General features: G+C 35.1%; 3 protein-coding genes and 1 pseudogene across 3 annotated transcripts; 1 reads left to right on the top strand and 3 right to left on the bottom strand.

The window, feature by feature from the left end:
• Nucleotides 1-1,374: 1,374 nt before the first annotated feature.
• LOC139875170 (F-box/FBD/LRR-repeat protein At1g13570-like) lies at nucleotides 1,375-3,335 on the bottom strand. Its single transcript, XM_071862525.1, has 4 exons — nucleotides 3,223-3,335; nucleotides 3,108-3,120; nucleotides 1,780-1,944; nucleotides 1,375-1,668 (listed from the first exon to the last, which is right to left on the bottom strand). The coding sequence occupies exons 1-4, from the start codon at nucleotides 3,333-3,335 to the stop codon at nucleotides 1,375-1,377; spliced, it is 585 nt and encodes a 194-aa protein (XP_071718626.1).
• A 2,386-nt stretch (nucleotides 3,336-5,721) lies between these two features.
• Nucleotides 5,722-9,642, top strand: LOC139875169 (disease resistance protein RPV1-like; annotated as a pseudogene).
• A 1,655-nt stretch (nucleotides 9,643-11,297) lies between these two features.
• Nucleotides 11,298-12,406, bottom strand: LOC139875168 (uncharacterized). Its single transcript, XM_071862524.1, has 3 exons — nucleotides 12,023-12,406; nucleotides 11,686-11,877; nucleotides 11,298-11,447 (listed from the first exon to the last, which is right to left on the bottom strand). Exons 1-3 carry the CDS (start codon nucleotides 12,404-12,406, stop codon nucleotides 11,298-11,300), a joined length of 726 nt encoding a protein of 241 aa, XP_071718625.1.
• A 5,879-nt stretch (nucleotides 12,407-18,285) lies between these two features.
• On the bottom strand, nucleotides 18,286-19,860 carry LOC139875167 (F-box/FBD/LRR-repeat protein At1g13570-like). The gene is made up of 2 exons (XM_071862523.1): nucleotides 19,024-19,860; nucleotides 18,286-18,579 (listed from the first exon to the last, which is right to left on the bottom strand). The coding sequence occupies exons 1-2, from the start codon at nucleotides 19,858-19,860 to the stop codon at nucleotides 18,286-18,288; spliced, it is 1,131 nt and encodes a 376-aa protein (XP_071718624.1).
• Between the last annotated feature and the right edge of the window lie 674 nt (nucleotides 19,861-20,534).

Raw genomic sequence — 20,534 nt, 5'->3', positions numbered from 1 at the left:
GATAATGTACGTACCAAAAGATAGAGCGATTGTAGCTATGGAAGCTGCTGCAGGGTGTGATGCTTTCCTCGTTCTTGGTTCATCCGTTATGACAATGTCCGCTTTCCGACTTGTCGGGTACAAATGTGGTTGGAGCAATTATACAGAGCTGCTCATGATGCTGGTGCTGTTACAACAATTATAAATATTGGCAAAACTCGAGCTGATGATATTGAAGATTTTAAAACTAACGCGAGACTGGGAGAGATCCGTTGTGCCGGAAAACCATTTGAATGTAAGTTTAGATTTACCTGAATCATGATTCCAGTTGGGTGTTACTGCAGATATTACCACGGGTTCTAAACACCACATCGCTCAGTGTTCCTGTTTTTTAAGACTATAAACAAGACAATACGTACTAATTGTTTGTTGTGTGGTTGGAACCTAAAATTAATTAATCCGTGATGCTGACTTCATCGACTTCTCCTAATGGGTTAGTGCAAATATTGAGATCCTACTGTTGGCATGCTGTTATGGGACAAGGTATCTGTGCCACATGTTCTTGTTTGTTAAAACTGATATATGTGCGTGTAGTAAAGTTATTTTCCATTCACAATAAATATGCAAAGATAAATTAATGTTTGTATAAGCACTATTGGGAAATGGGTATATTGTATTCAATCAATCAATACCTAACCGTAAAATTGTTTTTGGACCATTTCTAACCCTTGGTAGTGATATCACGGTCAGTTGTGCACTTTTAAGCCAAAAAGTGCAATCTGATTTGGCAATGTCAATTTCTGACATTTTTTAACCCCATATGTCAGTTTTTTTTTTCAAATATTGGATAGAGTGATGTGGTAAAATCAGATTGAAAATGGGTGGGAAAAAATTAATTAATATTAAAAATATAATTAATGAAAATTTTTGATTGGTTGGGAGAAAACAAACGCACCTTCACATTTGTGCCACTTGGTGACGGATGGATACAAAACTAACTGACGCTCCATTAGGGGCCGTCAGTTTTCGTCAATTTTTAACACATCATCTGACTAGGGGGAAACTAACGGAGGGTTGGTAAAGGTCTTATAACACTATAGTTACAATAACAAGAATATCCAAACATTACACTATAGATGTGATATGTATATTTTATCCAAACAAATCAATCTGTGAATTTTCTTTTTCCAAAGATGCTTGTTACACAACTATTGTGTAAGGAACACTTGATCTAGTTTTTATTCTAGCTGCTCGCAAAGTATAAATAAATACCAGGAGGGTTACCAGTTTTATAGTACCACTCTACGAGTTAATGAAAACCCATAACATATATGATGCATACAATCAGAATACAACTAAATTATAAAGTAACTTAAAGTTATTAGTGGATTGTAGTTACGGATCCAAGTAGTGAAGCTCTGCTTTCGAGGAAGCTCGTGGGAACCGCATAACATCCTTAGAGAAGTTGTACCTTTCCTGAACATCAACAGTTGCACGTGGTCGGATTGATATTTTTTCAAGAGTGGGAGAATGTTCAAGTAAAAGCTTTATAAATAGCAACAAGGATCTTGATCTTTCTACATCCATTATATTTATCATTTTCAAGCAGTTCAATGTCTGGTCCAAACAGTCAGAAGCTTCCAAATAAGCTATTGTTGGTTTCACATCCAAATACACGTTTGGAAGATCCTGGAAATACATTAAAAGTGAGACTGACTGTGTATAAAAGGAACCCACATTAAATTACTATATATGCACACACAACACAAAAACACAAGAGAAACGTTTAGCACTCTTTACCTGATTGTACACATCGAGTCGTCTCAAGTTAGGTGAGTTCCGAAGGATACATAAAACACCTTGAAGTTGGTACAAATCACCAAATTTGAAATCTCGTAAGTAGAGAAGCTTTAAACTATTAGTTGGGTGTGGAAGCCACTTGGGAATATTTTCCGCAATGGAAAACTGTGAGGGTGAAAGTAAGATTATAAGTTAACAAAGAAGATATGGTTGGAAGATGATACGAAATAATATATGAGAACTAACTATACACAAGAGTTGAATGGTAAAGTTCACTTGCTCAAACGCAAAATGATGAAGAGCAAAATATAAATATTAGAATTTAGGGTTAAGGCTATTCAAGGGCCATATACTTTTTATTTTGTCCCGATGTAGTCCATATACCCAAAAAAAAAAATACTATTATAGGCCATAAACTTTAAAAAAATGTGTTAATGTAAACCGTTGACCTGATAAATAAGGTTGATCGATTTTGTAGATTGATTTTCAAAAAAGTATAATTTTTTTTGTTCCAATGTAAGCTTTATACAAAAAAAAGTACTAATGTAGTTCACATACTTTCAAAAAGTGTATCGATGTAGGTCACATATTTTCCGTATCGATGTAAACAAAAGGTGACCTGTTTAGCCGGTAACAAGTTACCTTTTGTTTACATCGATACACTTTTTCAAAGTTTATGGCCTATAATAGTATTTTTTTGGGTATATGGACTACATCGGAACAAAACAAAAAGTATATGGCCCTTGAGTAGCCTTAACCCTAGAATTTAAAATTCAACTCATACCTGGAGAAAATACCCGTCGATAACAAAATACCCAACACATGGCATATTACTTAACAAAAATGTAGCTAATCGAACGATATCATCATCACTAACCTTTACATCACCTTATTTTTTGATAAGGATGTTTTGTATATCATTAACCAAAATGTTGCTGGCATCGGCATGCTTTGGAAAACAACGCCATCTAATGGGTGCGGTCTTAGATTCATAATTGCGATGGATGTAATGAACCATGTCTGTCCGGGATCCAAAAAAAAACCGGTGACTAAACAAAATTCACGCCGACCAAATCTAATCATAAAATTAGGAGAAAAAGTAAACCAAATATCTTGTTGCTCTTCCGAGTACTTAGTAGCATCTAATTTTGATGAACGCTCACATTTCTGTTAGAGCATGGCATGTACTAGTCCAGGATCATTACCCGTGTATGAAAGATCTAACCAGGGACCAAAGCATGTACTTCGGAATAATTTTTCTTGATTTTCAGTCAAAATTTTCTTGACCTGAGGTATCACGGTCAACATATTCTTCATGGTCAATTTACCTTCAACATAGCCCTGTAAAAGTGAGAAGAACATCAGCAGACAAATCACCCATACGCAAGACGCAAAACAAAGTTTGCGTGCCAATAATGACGGATGCAAGGATGCAAGGTTAACCTTAGGTGCATCATGCAATCTAGACGCAAAGACGCAAGAGACACCTTGCGTAACCTAGAACAAAGACGCAAGTACGTAAACAAAACTTTGCGTCCACATGAAAGAATAACCATATGCCATACGCAAAGACGCAAACAAAACCTTGCGTACAACCACATGTCCTACGCAAATATGCAAGGTTAACCTTGCGTCTAAATATCAACCGAGTTTTACAACTTAAAACTAGCAAAAAGTCCTGGGTATCGTACGCAATCTCAATAATATACAAACAAAATCACAAAATACAAACAAATTTCATTGACACATTTTATCTAACAGTTGGCGTGCAAAAACTTTGTTTAAGCACAAAGAACGAAGAAAACTAACATAGATCGAATAATATAACATAGATCTAAGAAAATCTAACCTGTTCTTGAGAAATAATGAACGATGATGGTGATTCGATGATGTAGGTGGCGTATTAGCTCGCTTGTACTTTCAAAGATCGAAGATTGAATGATTAAGGTTGCGGCTTAGTGACGATGAAGAAGGAAGGATGAACACGATGAAGATGTGAGGATGATGATGAAGATTTTGCGAGTGATTTGCGAGTGTTTGCGAGAATCTAAGGAAGCTTGATGACGATTTTGCGAGTGACGAGCGAATGGGCACCAGAGAGAAGCTTGCGTATGATTGTGTTTTGTGAGGTGAACAGTGAACGCAAAGTGATTATTTAACCAGCTCTTTTTGGGTAAGACGCAAGGTCGCAAGTACGCAAGGTCGCAAGGACGCAAGGTCGCAAGGACGCAAGGCATCTTGCGCCTTGCGAGGGCAAATTGTCAAACTTTTTTAAGGGCTGTCAGTCAACAAGCTTTAAAGAAATGAGCATTTTGGTTATATTCCCAAAGGGCAAAGGTAATAAAACATTTCTTTAACATTTTTTCCAAAATAGATTTATTTTCTAACTATAATACAGAAATAGAAATTTAAACAGATTTTTATAAAAATAGGTAAATCACGTTTACCCTCCAGTTACATTTTATAATATATTTAAGCCACGTTTGCCCTAACAGATTAAAACGGCTTTCAAAATGCCGGATTGTAATTTATTTTTTGATATATTATGTTATGTTTGTATTATTTAATATTTATTATGATTTTTATAAAATTATTTATTAGTTTATTAATAATGAGTTTTTTTTTGTTTTTCATATTATGTTATGTTTTTATTATTTAATTATAATAATTTTTAGTTTATTAATTTGATTGTAAAACGAGTTTTCAATTATTAAATTATTCATTATAATAAAATATAATAAAAATACATTCATTATAATAAAAGATAATGACGAGTTCTCATTAAAAAAACCAAACTATTACAATCATTAATAATATGCTCAATCAATGTCCACGTCTATGCCCATGTTTGTGTCCACCGGTACCACATCGTGGTGGATTTGAAACCCGGTCACTCCTCCGGAGTTGTTGTGGTTGTGGGTCAGGCTCATCATCTCCTAAATCCGCCGCATCGTGTACATTCTGATGAACTTGTGATGTATCTCCCATATCTGAGAATGCCAAGGGAGAGTTTCGACGAACACATGATTGAGTTCGTTGAGATCGCAAATCAAACAGAGTTCCTTGGAGTTTGATGTCCATATGGTGGACTTCCCATATCAAACGCAGAGTCCTTGGTGTTTGATGAGGGGTACTACCATAACCATAATCCCCTATAGACACGTTCTGGTTCTGGGTGGCCCTGGATGATTGACCCTGATTTGTATATTGAGGGAAACCATAATCCGGTCATTGGTAGTTTTGTGTACCATAGAACTGGAAACCTGGATCATGATGAGTTTGATGCGTGACGCCCATCAAATGACGCGAAAAGTCAACAAAAGCCTGCAGGTTTGGTTGACTGTTTGGTTGCATTTGAGATGTAGCCATTGCGCTTGTCCTTGCTAAACGCTCCTCCTGCACAATAGGTAAATGTAAACAAATATTAAAACTAATTCATTTCACACAAATGCTATAAAATAATTATTTTACTTACATAAAGTTTCTCTTCGGTTGCCCAATCACGATATTGGTTGACGAGTAGTGGTCTCATAACATCACGTATAGTAACTATTGTACGCGCGTAGTACCACGAAAAGTAACGAGCAGTCGTGCCCGTGCCCACCCCCGACGTAGGAATATAGACCCTCTGAGCTCGTTCGTACCACTGGCTTATGTAGTCAACTTGCGAGTTCGTTAGCCTTATATCCACGTTTTCTCTTGACCGTAGGGTTGTGCCATGTATGGCATGATGCTGATTGCAAAAATAATAGTGATTCATCGAGCGGAGTTACTCGAGGTTGGGCGGGATCCATTGCAAAATCGTGTGTGTGTTTTAAAAAAAGTGTATGAAATTGAAGGAGTGATGCAAACCGATGAAGCAAAGGTCGGATTATATAATGATACAAACTGGCTTTTCATTTGCCGGTTTGTACACGTGGCATCTTTTGGTTCGCAACATTTATGTCATGGATTGAGGGAATAAATGATAAGGCGGTTGGTGCAAAAACTGTTCCAGTCAAAGAGTCAAACCAGCATTTCATTTGCCGGTTTGACAGAGAATCAAACACATCGCCAAACCGGCATTTGAAACATCGGTTTGGCCCCAAAACATTCAAACATGCAATTGAATCATCGTTTTACCTATTTTGTAAAAATTTTATTTGAATTTATATTTTTGTAAAGAGCTACAAAATAAATCTCTTTCGAAAAAATTTCAATTATTAGTTGGTCAACCCTATAGATTTAGTAATGATCATTGCAGTGCTTGAACCTTAGGCTAGATTTCTGTAGGCTTAAGTTATGTTTGAAACTAGTTGCTTTTACAAGCTATTTTTTTAGAACAATGAAATATTATCCATTTCTCCTTTAAATTACATCCATTCACAGATTTCATTTGAAGGTCACAAAACTTTTCTAAAAGTAAGTGCCAACTATAGCTCCAAGTAAAAACACCAGCTAAATACTTATATCAAAGGTATCTAAAGCCCCACACACAAGTTAATTTTGCCTAACATAGCCTTAACATTAGATGTAGTTTTAGATGAAACCAAACTTTTTTTTATTATATTAATTTAAAAATATCCCAGGTTGGAGACGATACTTATTGAAGAAATTGTTAAAGAGATCAGCAACAGATTAGATCTACACAAACGGAGTAATATTCCACACATGATTGGGATGGAGTCTGTCATTAATATTGTTAAAGATTTCTTGAAAGATAATTCATTAGATAACACCCAAGTTGTCACACTATGGGGGATGGCCGGGATTGGAAAGACTTACTTAGCTGACTATATCTTTAAGTTGCATTATTTCGAATTTGAAAGAAGCTGCTTTCTTGAAGATATCGAAAGGAGATGTGGTACATCATCAAATGGATTGCTTGATTTACAAAAACAGATCCTTAAAGACTTTCAAGATAGAAGTTGGATGGACGTACAAGATACTAATGCGGGCACGTATAAGATTGAAAAAATACTTCATAGGAAAAGAACTCTTCTTGTTCTAGACGGTATCAGTAAAATTGAGCAGTTGCAAGCGTTAATCGGGACGAAAGGTCTTCATCCTGGAAGTAAAATAATAATAACATCCAAAGATGGATCAATAACAAAAAAATGTAGGTTGTTTGAAACTGAAGTTCCACCAAAGTATATGTGGCTCTTGCTTGAAGGGTTGGGTCAGAAAGATTCAATGCAGCTTTTAAGTTGGCATGCCTTCGGGCACAATGAACGCAAAGAAGGCGACATAAAAGACCTAAAGAAGGTTGCAGAGTATTGTAATGGGCATCCACTAGCTCTTAAAGTTTTGGGAAGTTCTGTTCGTCATGAAGACGCTACATGGGATGATATCTTAGAATCGCTAGGTAAGATTAATCATGATGTTCAGAAGGTGCTGCAAATAAGTTTAGACTCATTGCCACATGAAAAGGACAAGGAACTCTTCAAGTTCATTGCTTGTTTTTTCGTTGGAAAAAATTTTGTGAAGAAATATTAAAAGCATGTGGTATATGCAGATCATCTGGGATCAAGAATCTCATAAACAGATGCCTTCTCACAGTTTGTCCGTTAACTAATCAGTTAAATATGCGTCAGCTTCTTCAAGATTTGGGGAGATACGTAGTCCATCAAGAATCCCCTTGGAAACGAAGTCTGTTATGGCATCATGAGGAGTCTGCAACAGTGTTGCAACAGAAAAAGGTAATAATCAATTCTGTTAAGAGTGCATTCATTAACAATTTTGTTTGATGTATATAACAATAACATTAACTTCTAATTTAATATCTTGCTATTCCTTTATTTGTAGGGAACATCAAAAATTCAAGATCTTGTCCTTGACATGCGAGCATTTGAGGATGAGACTGCACGCGACTCAAGTACCGTCGATGACTACGATAACTTCAGATCATTTCCCTTCATCAGTTGGGCTTTAAGTTTATGTTCTCCTAGTGATAATGAACAAGTTGTCTTTGAGACACTTGCATTTAGTGAGATGTGTAACTTAAGACTACTACAACTCAACTATGTAAAAATCATCGGATCGTACAAGAACTTTCCTAAAGATTTAAGATATTTGTGTATGCATGGATTTCCTTTAAGTTTAATACCTTCAAATTTACAAATGGGGAATATGGTTTCTCTTGACATGTCGAATAGCAATCTACAACAACTTTGGAAGACGCCCAAGGTACTAAATTGAACATCTTTTTTTCTTCTTCTAGTTTTTGGTTATCTATCTTTGTAACACTAAAACTCATCTTTAATTATTCAGGTGCTCAAGTCACTTAAGCTTCTTAATCTCAGTGGTTGTTATAAGCTTCTTACAGTGGGTAGCTTCTCTGCATTCCCTGTACTTGAGCGGTTGACACTCGCAGGGTGTACAAATCTCGTTGAGATTAGTGAATCGATTGGGAATTGTGATAGACTTGTAGTCATAAATATGAGTGAATGCCGTCAGCTGAAAAAGCTTCCACGGAGCATAAGAAATTTAAAAAAGCTTAAACAACTATTGATAAATGGGTGTTTAAATCTTGGCGAGTTTCCAGTTGAGATAAAGGATATGGAATCCCTAGAAGTGTTTGAGGCTAACAATATTATCAAAGAACCCCAAATGTCTTCCTCTGCCATTGTGGAGGCTATACCGAGAAGTGTGCGATCCTTTTCGAATTCTTTACCCAAATCATTAGTAACTTTGTCACTTATAGATAATAACTTGTCGAATGAATGGTTTCTTGTGGATTTTATTGGCCTATCGGTATTGAAGGAGTTGAATTTAGATGGTAATCCTATTGATTCCCTTCCCGATTGTGTGAGAAGCCTATGTAAGTTGGAGGTTCTCACTTTAGAAAATTGCAAAATGTTGAAGACAATTTTGTGTGCTCCAAACACAATAACGAGATTGTATATCGATGGATGTGAAATATTGGAGAAAGTAACTTTTTATCCAGAAATGTCAGTATCACATAGGTTTATTTTTTATTCTGATATAATTTCTTTGACTGAGATTCAAGACAAGTTCAAAATGCAAGCTATATCATAAATTGACGAAGTGACACTTCTTAGTTTGGGATGGATTAATTTAGAATATGTGAATTATCATCGCTTGTGTATAGCATGTTCTTACAGAGACTACTCCTACCCAGAAAAAATTCAATCAACACAGGTGAATGTCTCTTCATCTATATTCCCATTTTTCCTTATGTTAAGTAAATTCAAGTGATTGAAGCTAATTAACAAAAGCTGGTTATGACAGATGCTTTATGAACATCGAATATTCAGCAAATATCTTAAAGGCCAAGAGGTTCCAAAGTCCTTCACTCATTGAAGCAATGGGTCATCATCAATAACCTTGCAATCAGATCAAAAGAATTGCCGGATTCGTGGGCTAAATGTATGCATTGTGGGTTTTCTCTCAAACATATCTATGGATCTTCCTCCAAGAATTGCAATAAAGAATTTGACAAAGAACTTCTCCTGGATATACCAACCTATAGCGTATATTTTATCAAATTCTAATGAAGTTATAGTGTGGTTAAGCCATTGGATGTTTGAGAACAATGAGTTTGAAGTTGGCGATGAAGTTAGTGTTCATTTCAATGCAAAAACTAATTACGCTTCTTCGTACTCTTCTTCATCATATGTGAATCAGTTTGGTAATGGACAAGATTATGCACATTTAAGTGAGTATGGGATTAGCCTAGTGTATGGTGAGAAAAACAAGAAAGAAGAAGATCCGTTGGCTTATTACAAGTCATGGAATCATATCATCACTCAAGATGTATCTGCTGCTAAACTATCTTCAGATGATTACCTTTTGTCACCTGTATGGCCAGCTTTGATTGATAATACGTTCTTTCCACTGGAGGAAGCTTACTGGCAAAATTGATTGATATTTCTAGAAACCAGATTAATTCATGCTTGCATACGATTTTGAATGAAACAGTGAAATGAATGTATATATATGTTGTATCTATATGTATATGTATGCACTATGTATATAGATGATAATAGATGTTGTATGATTCAGATGATGATGAATGATGATGATGATAAACACATAATTAAACACAACTATATGTCAAGATTACAAGTTGAGAGAGTGATTACAAAAGTGAGGGTTGAGAGAATTGGCTAAGTGTGTGTTTGTGAGGTGTGAGGGAATTGGTATAAATGAGAGTTGTCTAAAGGTTAGCTTTATCACTAAGCTAGGTGGAGGTATTTATACTCCTAAGACTAAATACAAATTGCATCTAAAATTAGACTTAACAATCTCCCCCTTAGATGCAGTTTGTCGTTGACCATCTTTAGTCTTTGAACTTCTTTGAGGAAGACTTATTGAAGGCTTTGTGACAGAATTGATAAATCATATAGTCTAACAACATGTACGACACATAAGTCCTAGAGTTCACCCTTTTCAAAAGTCCTAAAGTTCACCCTTTTCAAAAATCAATTGGTGATAGAGAGACTTCCCATTTGACTTATATGCATACATTTGTTTTTGTCCATGACCGATGTGGGATAACTTCCAAACACGCCCCCTCACATCGAGGCGTGGAACGCTTGTAGAGATGGCAGTAAGAAGAAGGCCTGACTCAATCTCTTTGTAGCGACGGCGCCACACTCATGGGAGCCTGACTCGGACTCGCTGTAGAACAAACCGTCCACCTAAGCTCTGATACCATGACAGAATTGATAAATCATATAGTCTAACAACATGTACGACACATAAGTTCTAGAGTTCACCCTTTTCTAAAATCAATTGGTGATAGAGGGACTTCCCATTTGACTTATATGCATACATTTGTTTTTGTCCATGACCGATGTGGAATAACTTCCAAACACTTTCAAGTTGTCTTTGGTGAATGTAAATTGATTTCTCTTGTCTTCTTTGTAGGCAGTTGATTTTGGTAGCCAGTGAAGATTTGTTGATTATCTTGTATGATTGTTGATTGTGTTGCCTTGAAATGATGTTGTTGACTTGTTGTTGACTTGTCTTGTTAATGAGAAAGAGCTTTGTTATGACGAAGCTTGAGTAGTGTGATAATTTGGCTCCCCCTATATTGATCAATTCTCTTGCTCCCCCTCTATTATTGCGTTCTCTTGCTCCTCCTTGATTGGACTTTGGTTTGTTTCTTTGAATGTTATTGTCTTGATAAGATCTTCAAAGAGTTGGTGCGGAAGCTTGTTTGATTGGTGGCTCAATTGTTGTTGTTCATTAGTTTTAAAGATCTTGATTTGGTGTCAACCATTGGTTGTTGAGGAAAACTTTGTCATCTCGTGACCAATGTGAAGCTGCATGATTCAAATTATGATCATGGTAAACCAAAATCTCATTTCTTACCAATTATTGACTTTACCAAAACATTATATACAAAGAACTAGAATTCTGCATCAACCAACTTTCCAATTTTATGTATTAATTGACATGTCCCACAACATACAAAACATGGAAAATGAAAATGACATATAATTATAAAATAAATATAATTTAGATATAAATAAATGAAGTGCAATGCAACTAAAATTATTAATGAATTATGGTTACGGATCCAAGAAAAGAAGCTCTGCTTTTATGGAAGCTCGTGGGAACCGCATAACATCCTTAGCGAAGTTGTACTTTTCATTAGCATCAGCAGTTGCATGGGGTCGGATTGATATGTTTTCAAGAGTGGGAGAATGATAAAGTAAAAGCTTTATAAAGAGCAACAACGGTCATGATCTTTCTACATAAAAGATATTTATAGTTTTTGACCGGTTCAATGTCTGGTCCAAATAGTTAGACGTTTCCAAATAAGTTAAAGCTGGGTTGACATCCAAATGCACGTTCCGAAGACCCTGAAAATACATTAAAAGGGAGACCGTGCATTGAAAGTACCTACCTTAAATAGAAGCACACCCAACAGAGAAACAGAGGAAAAAGATAGTTTACCTGACTAGTCACATTGATTCGTTCTAAGTAAGGTGAGTTCCGAAGAATGCATAAAACACCTTGAAGTTGAAACAAGTCACCAAATTTGAAGTTTTGTAAATTGAGAAACTTTAAACTATTAGCAGGGTGTGGAAGCCACTTGGGCATATTTTCTGTAATACAAAACTGTGAGAGTGAAAGTAAGATTTTAAGCTATCAAAGAAAGATATGGAAGACGATATAAAAGAATATATGAGAACTAACGATACACTGGAGAGGAATAGTAAGGTTCTCTTGCTCAAACACTATATGATGAAGATTAAAAACTAAATATAAAAAATTGAGATTCGAATAATACTTGGAGAAAATATCCGTCGACAAGTAAATCCCCAAGACATGGCATATTACTTAACAAGCTAGCCAAATTAACTCTTTCAACTCCTTGAATAGGGTTTTTGAAAACTATAGCAACCACACTAAGACATTTAGTATGCAATAACGGAAGCAAAGTTGCATCAGGGCAATTTAAGACCAATAACCGAAACAACTTTGTAGACTTAATCTTGAAATTGTCAACATTGGTGCATGCAACCAGTTTCAACATCTTAAACTGTGGTAAGTTGATGATCGTTCCATGCAAGTTAGCCCCAAATTCAATATTCCTAAGCAATAGTTTTTCAAGATAGAGAAATCCTTGAAAATCGATTGGTGGTTTAATGATACAGTTTTCAAGTTCTAGCATTATCAATTCTTGACAACAGAAAAAATAACATGGGAGTTGATAACGTCAGTTTTTATTAATAAGGACGAGTTTTCTAACACCATCTCTTGACAAGGATAAAATCCATTGATCTACTTCTTGGAAGCTATCAAGAACCATGTTTGGTATGTGAAGATGTAACTTTAACAGAGGACCCTTGAGAAAGTTAAAGATTTGGTTTGTGATCCTAATTAATCCATTATGATGCAAAGCTCCATTTTTGGCAAACTTTTCTGAGAAATGTTTATCAAGAACCACCGAACTCAATGTGATCCATTTGTACCCCCATTTTTTTTTATAAAGCGTGTGTCCTCACAGCATCTTGAAAGGGGAGCTTCTCTAAAATCAAGTCAATCAAATTCTCTGGCAAGCAACTGATTCTATCCACTTCAATGGTAGAAGTTACAAAACTCCTCTCAGTATTGTTATCTGTCATTACATTCAAGAAAACAGAGACTGGTTTATTCAAAAATAAAAACAACTTCATCATAATAGATAAAACAAGTTGACATAGCTAATACTCTTGAATTTTGTTATTGCATATTGTAAATGAACTTGTCAATAGCATGACACCTGAAAAAATAAATATTTTTTCTGCAATTTTTGATGGTTGAAAACATTTTTCTTAACTTTCTTAATAGTATGGCCCTGACTATATAGTTCGGAGTAACATTTTCTATCAATCATCAGAATTGAACATTCTCCTTGCAACATACAATGGAATGATAGTCAAAATATAAGCAATGAAATATTAAAGAGAAAGGTAGAGATATCAACACACATCTCAAAGATAGAAAACGAGGAGGCGACTGCATAAATAAAAAAAGTAGTCATCAAAACTTATAAAGGTGAGTATTCGAGCAAGAAGGTTCAAAAGGTTGCTAAGGGTAAGAATGAGGGTAATGGAATCTTAAATGGATGTAATAATGTCCATCCTAAATTAATATTACCATCCAAAAGCAAGCTGCAGGCCAGGATACTTGAAATCAAGTACAGAATGGGGAATTAATGTTGACCAATAACAGGATCCTTTTACTTATACCTACAGACTTATAACTAGTGCCAATAATTAATTTTTATTGTTAATCAGTTCTTCAATTAGAAAAACTGGTTCTACCTCTACCTTTTATCAATTTTCAACTAATTACAGCTTCGCTTTCACTGTGTCACATCTTTTAATCCTAGACCAATTCAATTGATGCAACTATTATTATAGACAAAATGACTTGTAAACAATGTATAATTATGCGCAAACCTTAAGCAATCGATTCAAACCTGCTGCTTTATGTTTAGGGCTTCTAATAAATTGATAGTAATAATTTCAGTTACTTGAATATTTTTCGAATAAATCTCTAACTGAGGTGTAGCAACAATAAATAATCAAATTACTGAACCAGGATCTACGAATTCAACTGGAATACAGAATGTTTGAATTACAGATTACAGATTTAAATTAAAGAAGGTAAAAAGTCAAATAGAAATAACAACAGGAATCAATTTTTGTCAAACATTTCGTTTATATGAAAGAATCGAACCAAATTAAAAATTAACTTACCGATATTCGGAAATAAAGATGAATCCATCGGAGTACCGATTCAAGTTTAGCGACCAAATTGGAGTGCCTAGTTTTTCAGAGTTTAAGGTTTTTTGGGTTTAGGTCGATGAAGTTTTTAATAAGTTAAAGTAAACATCCCTCAACTTTTGTTATATGTGTATGCTTCAGAACCAAAAGTTTTATTTGCAGAATGGGTCCCTTGTTCCGTTAAAATTAATAAAATATTCTTTATTTAAATTAAAATTTTAGTTATTTTCTTTGATTGAAATCGATGAAGATTTCCACATGCAAGATGGTCAAAATGAGATAGAGTTCATAAGAAAGCTAGAAAAATCTACTGCACGCCTGAATGAACTAGTCTTGCTGGATATGACCAATTGTGTAAACGTACGAGAATTTCCACACTTGCGTCCCTTGTATATGTTGAAATATGTGCTTGCCGAAACCTTGAAGTTGTTGGAAGTTTATGATGCTTGAATTCACACTCCCATTTGTTTAACGATTCTTTCCCTAATGACTTGTCAGTAGAGTAATCTAGTTTCAACAGAGAGATTGATTCTAGACGGAAACAATATAACAAGCTTACCAAAATGTATTCAAATTCTACCTACATTTATATATCTCAACGCTAACCACTTTTCAAAGATCCAGTCAATTCGAGGATCTCCAGCTATGCTTTTGGAAATAAACGAATGCCCGAATTTATGGGAGGTGGAGGGTTTTTTCAAGTGGAATTCAATAGAAAATGTGGAGAAGAAAATAATAGAAAAAATGGGGTTGGGATCATTAATAGAGCTGGGTAGTCTTGATTATTCTAAACCAATGGTGGTATGTTCGACTTTGTTCTGTTTTGTGCTATGCTTTTTAACTAGTTTAGTTTCGTTGGCTTATATATCATTAATAAATGTTACTGAGAATCAAAATGAAAATGAATGATAGAGGATGGTGTATATGCAGGTATTGTATGAATATGGTATATTCGGCACATGGGTTACAGGGAACCTAATCCCTTGTTGCAGCAGCTACATGCAATGTATCATAAAAAGGGACCACAAATATCATTTAGAGTTCCAGAGAATGATTCAACACCAATAACTAGCTTCAACTTGTGTCTAGTATATTCGGGCATATAAGATTTGAAGATTCAAGTATATAACAAGACTAAGGATTTGTTATTGAATTACACATGTGAAAAAACGGATGAAAATGGTATGACAAAAAAGAAAGGGTGGGTAAGCCTTTGAAGGTGTGGCAATCTATTAGAACATGGAGATGAAGTTTTTGTACGTATCATTTTAGTAGATGATTCTAGAGTGTTGTTCAATGCTATAGAAGAATGTGGTATAAACATTATATACAAAGAAGAATATGATGGCGATGATACAGAAAGAAAGGAGGGCAACAATAAACTAATGATGAGTGAAAGTGATGGAATTGCATGGAGCGATAGAATGGTTACAGAAATATCGTATTGTGTTCTTAACGGGATGACTTGTAATTTGGAAATTAATAATTTTATGGGATACTGTTTATTTTCTCGACTTTCAACATGTGTAGAACAAAGGGAGGGAGAACGTGTATTTTGGGTCGGTGATAGTGAGGTATAGATGAACTATGTGATTGAATTGGCTAGGATTCATCAATGAAGCTAGGTACACATAATTATTGTAAACTAAAGGTACGATCTTCTTTTTAATTATTACAATTTTGTAAACTAAAGTTACAAATGGTTTAATTATCAATACATGGAGTCCGTTATTACCGGATCTAATTGACTAATTGGTTTAACGTCTCTCTGTTTAAAGGTTGTGTTTTTTGGTAATAATGTGCCTAAAGAAAGAGCGATTGTAGCTATGGAAGTTGCTGTTGGGTGTGACGCTTTCCTTGTTCGTGTTCACCGGTTATGACAATGTCCGCTTTCCGGCTTGTCAAGTACAAATGTTCATTTGATATTTTTTTGTGGTTTGTTTTTGATTAATTGAGAAATCGACATGAATTTTACAGAGCATCTTATGATGAGGCTGGTGCTGCTACAGCAATTATAAATATAGGCAAAACTGGAGCTGATGATGATATGGCAGATTTGAAAATTAACGCAAGACTAGGAGAGGTCTGTTGTACCCGAAAACCATTTGAATGCGAGTTCAACAATTACCTGAATCCTGGATCACTTGGTGTTCCTTTTTTTTAAGACTTCAAACAAGACTAACTGTTTGTTGTGGGGTTAGAGCCTAAAATTAATCGATTCGCGTGATGTTGACTTCGCCAACTTCTTTTAATGGGTTACCGCAAATATTGAGATCCTACTGTTGGCATGATGTTATGGTACAAGCTTTTTGTTCACATGTTCATGTTTTTGCTCTTTTTTGTTGATACTGGTATATGTGTGTCGTCAAGTCATTTGGCATTCAAAAATAAATTTGTGTTTGTATAAGCATTATATGGAAATGTAATATGTATATTGTGGACAAGAGGATTTAGTGGATGTCAGAATTGGGGATCAGATTTTACCTCCACAAGAGTCCTTTAGATATTTAGGCTCGATGCTTCACAAATCGGGAAGGATAGATGAGGACGTGACGCATCGTATACTAGTAGGATGGTTGAAGTGGAGGGCAGTGAAAGGGGTGTTGTGCGACAAGAAGGTACCCCCTAAATTGAAAGGGAAATTTTTCAAGGTCGCAATCAGACCGGCCATGTTGTACGGCTCAGAGTGTTGGCCAATGACGAAAGCCCAAGAGAGGAGGATGGAGGTGGCAGAAATGAGGATGCTTAGGTGGACGTGTGGCAAGACAATGCTAGATATGATACCAAATGAAGTTTTTAGGGAGAACTTGGAAGTTGGGAACATAACCAACAAGTTGAGGGAAGGACGACTTAGATGGTTCGGGCATGTTATGAGGCGCCCACTTCTAGCCCCGGTTAGGAGAGTCAAGACTCTCGTTGTTGGGGGCATAAGGAGAAGGGGTAGACCCAAACGTAGGTTGGAGGATAGATTGAAGCTTGACATGAAGGAGCTCTTATTGACCGAGGACATGACTTCTGATAGGAATTTGTGGAGGAGTAGAATTAGAATAGATGACTAGGTTCTACATGGTGTTTATTTATCTTATATATTTATATTATATTTCTTGCCTACTTGCTTGTGTGCACTTCATATATATCTTTATTATGTATTTTTTTTTTCGTGGGACTTTACGTATTGGCTGGACATGTTTTATGGATATATAATATATCTATACTTATTGTAGCATATTCACATGCATTATTGGACTATATGGTTACATGTTTGTATTACATTATATAGCAATTAATTTATACGTACTTACATATCACATGTTTTTATGCTAACATAGCATACTTATTTGTCTATGCCTACATAGTATACCATCTATTTTATACTGCATATTATACCTACATGCTTCTTACCAACATGTTTACGTATACTTATTGTACTTACATGACTTGTTATACTTGCATATTTGACACTCACATATTTTACTTATATGTTATATTACTCAATATTGTTATATGCTTTATTTACCTATATATATCGTATTGGAGTATACATTATTCATGGTAAAGCTTCTATTTTGTCAACTTTACTTGTATATTTTTACTTCACATATCGGATTTCATGGTTCTTTCTAGTTGGAGGTCCCTAGGAAGCAGCCTCTCTGCTCTACAGAATAGGGAGGGACGACTTTCTCTACCTGGGGACCGATAGGTATCCTGGTTAGAAGAATGACTTCCCTTTTACTTTAGGGTAGAGGAAAGGACTGCCTACATCTAACCTCCCCCATACTCTACTTTAGTGGAATTGGGTATTGTTGTTGTTGTTGTTGTTGTTGTAATATGTATATTGTATTCAACCAAATCAGTGTATGAAATATTTCCTTCATGGATGTTTGTTACTAAAGTATCATGCAGTGTTTGATATCATTCTCTTGATCTTAAATTCACCAGCCATTTATTTTGAGGACTTGTCTCCATAATAAGAACATATGAAGTATGTGTTTCAAACATTCTTGCAAGTAGTTTGATTAGTTCAAATCAACCAGTAGTTACGCACAGCTCTCAAAATATAAAAAAAAGAAAAAGCTATTAAAGAACTATATCATGCAAGGAGTGTTTGAGCTCATTTTGTATCAAATCAAACTGACTAGCAAGCTGTTCAAACGCTTAAAGCATAAACCAATCAGGTTTAACATTATATAGTATATACAGAGAACATAACATAAGCGATGGTCAACGATAACTAGTATGCATATAAAATGCAATGTAATATAAACTTAACGGATTGTGGTTAAGGATCCAAGTAGAAAAGCTCTCCTTTTGCGGAAGCTCGTGGGAACTGCATAACATCCTTAGCGAAGTTGTACTTTTCAAGAGCATCAACGGTTACACTGGGTCGAATTGATACTTTTTCAAGAATGGGCGAATGATGAAGTAAAAGCTCTATAAAGACCAACACAGGCCTTGATCTTTCTACATGCATAATATTTATAGTTTTCAATCGGTTCAAATTCTGGTCCAAACAGTCAGAAGCTTCCAAATAAGTCGATGCTGGATTCACATCCAGTTGCTCGTTTTGAAGACCCTATGAAATACAATAAAAGTGAGATTGTATATTAAAACACCTATCTTAAATTACTATATAAGCACACACAACACAAAAATACAAGAGAAAACGTTTGGCACTCTTTACCTGATTATCGAAATCAAGTCGTTATAAGTTAGGCGAGTTGCGAAGCATACATGAAACACCTTGAAGTTGATTTAAATCACCAAATTTAAAGTTGTGTAAGCTGAGATACTCTAAACAATTAGCCGGGTGTGGAAGCCACTTGGGAATGTTTTCTGCAATACAAAACTATGAGGGTGAAAGTGAGATTTTAAGTTACCAAAGAAGATATGGAAGACGATATGAAAAAACATATGAGAACTAACTATACGCCGGAGTGGAATGGTAAAGTTCACTTGCTCAAAGGCAATATGATGAAGAACAAAAATTAAATATTAGAATTAAAAATTCAAATCATACATGTAGAAAATACCCGTCGATAATTAAATCCCCAAGACATGGCATATTACTTAACAAGCTAGCCAAATTAACTCTTTCAACTCCTTGAATGGGTTTACCTATAGCTATACAAAGCGCACCAAGACATTTACTATGCACTAACTGATGCAAAGTTGCATCAGGGCAATTTAAGACCACTAACCAAAACAACTTTGTAGACTTGATCTTGAAATTGTAAACATTGGTGCATGCAACCAGTTTCAACATCTTAAGTTGTGGTAAGTTCATGATAGCTCCATGCAAGTTAGTCCCAAATTCAATATTCCTAAGACATAGATTTTTGAGATAGAGAAATCCTTGAAAATCGAGTGGTGGCTTAATGATACAGTTTTCAAGTTCTAGCATTCTCAATTCTAGACAACAACAAAAATAACATGGAAGTTGATAACGTTGGTTTAAAACAGTAAGGACGAGTTCCCTAATAACACCGGCTTTTGACAAGGATAAAATCCACTGATCGACTTCTTGGAAGCTATCAAGAGCCATGTTTGGTATGTGGAGATGTAACTTTAAGATAGGACCCTTGATAAAGTTAAAGATTTGGTTTGAGATGGTAAAAAACCCATAATGACCAAAAGCTTCATTTTTGGCAAACTTTTCTGTGAAATGTTTATCAAGAACCACCGAGCTCATTTTGGTCCATTTGTACCTCCAACTTTTTGATAAAACGTGTGTCCTCACAGCATCTTCAACCGGGAGCTTCTCGAAAATCAAGTCAATCAAATTCTCTGGCAAGCAACTGATTTTATCCACTTCAGTATTGTTATAACGTGTGTCCTCAATATTGTTACCTGTCATTACATTCAAGAAAACGCAGAATGAGTTATTCAAAAGGAAAACAAGTTGACATATAGCTAATACTCTTAATTTATGTGTTATTGTAAATGAACTTTTCAATAACACGACACCTGACAAAAACAATATTTTTTCTGCTATAATTATTATTGATGGTTAAAAGCATTTTTCTTAACTTTCTTATTAGTATGGCCCATTTTGCATCAATCATCAAAATTGAACATTCTCCTTGCAACATACAATGGAATGTTAGTCAAAATATAAGCAATCAAAAATATGGAAGGAAAATGTAGAGATATCAACACACATCTCAAAGATAGAAAACGTGGCAACTGCAGAAATAAACAGAGGGCATCAAGACTTATAAAGTTGAGTATTTGAGCAAGAAATAAACAAAGTGTACATCTTAAATGGTTGTAATAATGTCCATCGTAAAGCAACATTACTATCGAAAAGCAAGCTGCGGGCCAAACAAACTTAAAACTAAGTAGATAGTGAAAATGGGGAATTAATAACAACAACATCTACTTATACCTACAGAGTTATAACTTATAACTAGCGCCAACGATTAATTTTTACTGTCTTATCAGTTCTTCAATAAAAAAATAAGAAAAAAAAAAACTGGTTCTATCTCTATCTTTTATCATTTTTCAACGCATTACATTTTCGCTTTCACT

This window comes from Rutidosis leptorrhynchoides, chromosome 11, assembly GCF_046630445.1.
Source record: "Rutidosis leptorrhynchoides isolate AG116_Rl617_1_P2 chromosome 11, CSIRO_AGI_Rlap_v1, whole genome shotgun sequence".
Taxonomy (NCBI): Eukaryota; Viridiplantae; Streptophyta; class Magnoliopsida; order Asterales; family Asteraceae; genus Rutidosis; species Rutidosis leptorrhynchoides.
Note: the sequence above shows the minus strand (reverse complement) of the source record. Positions and strands in the feature narration are given on the sequence as shown.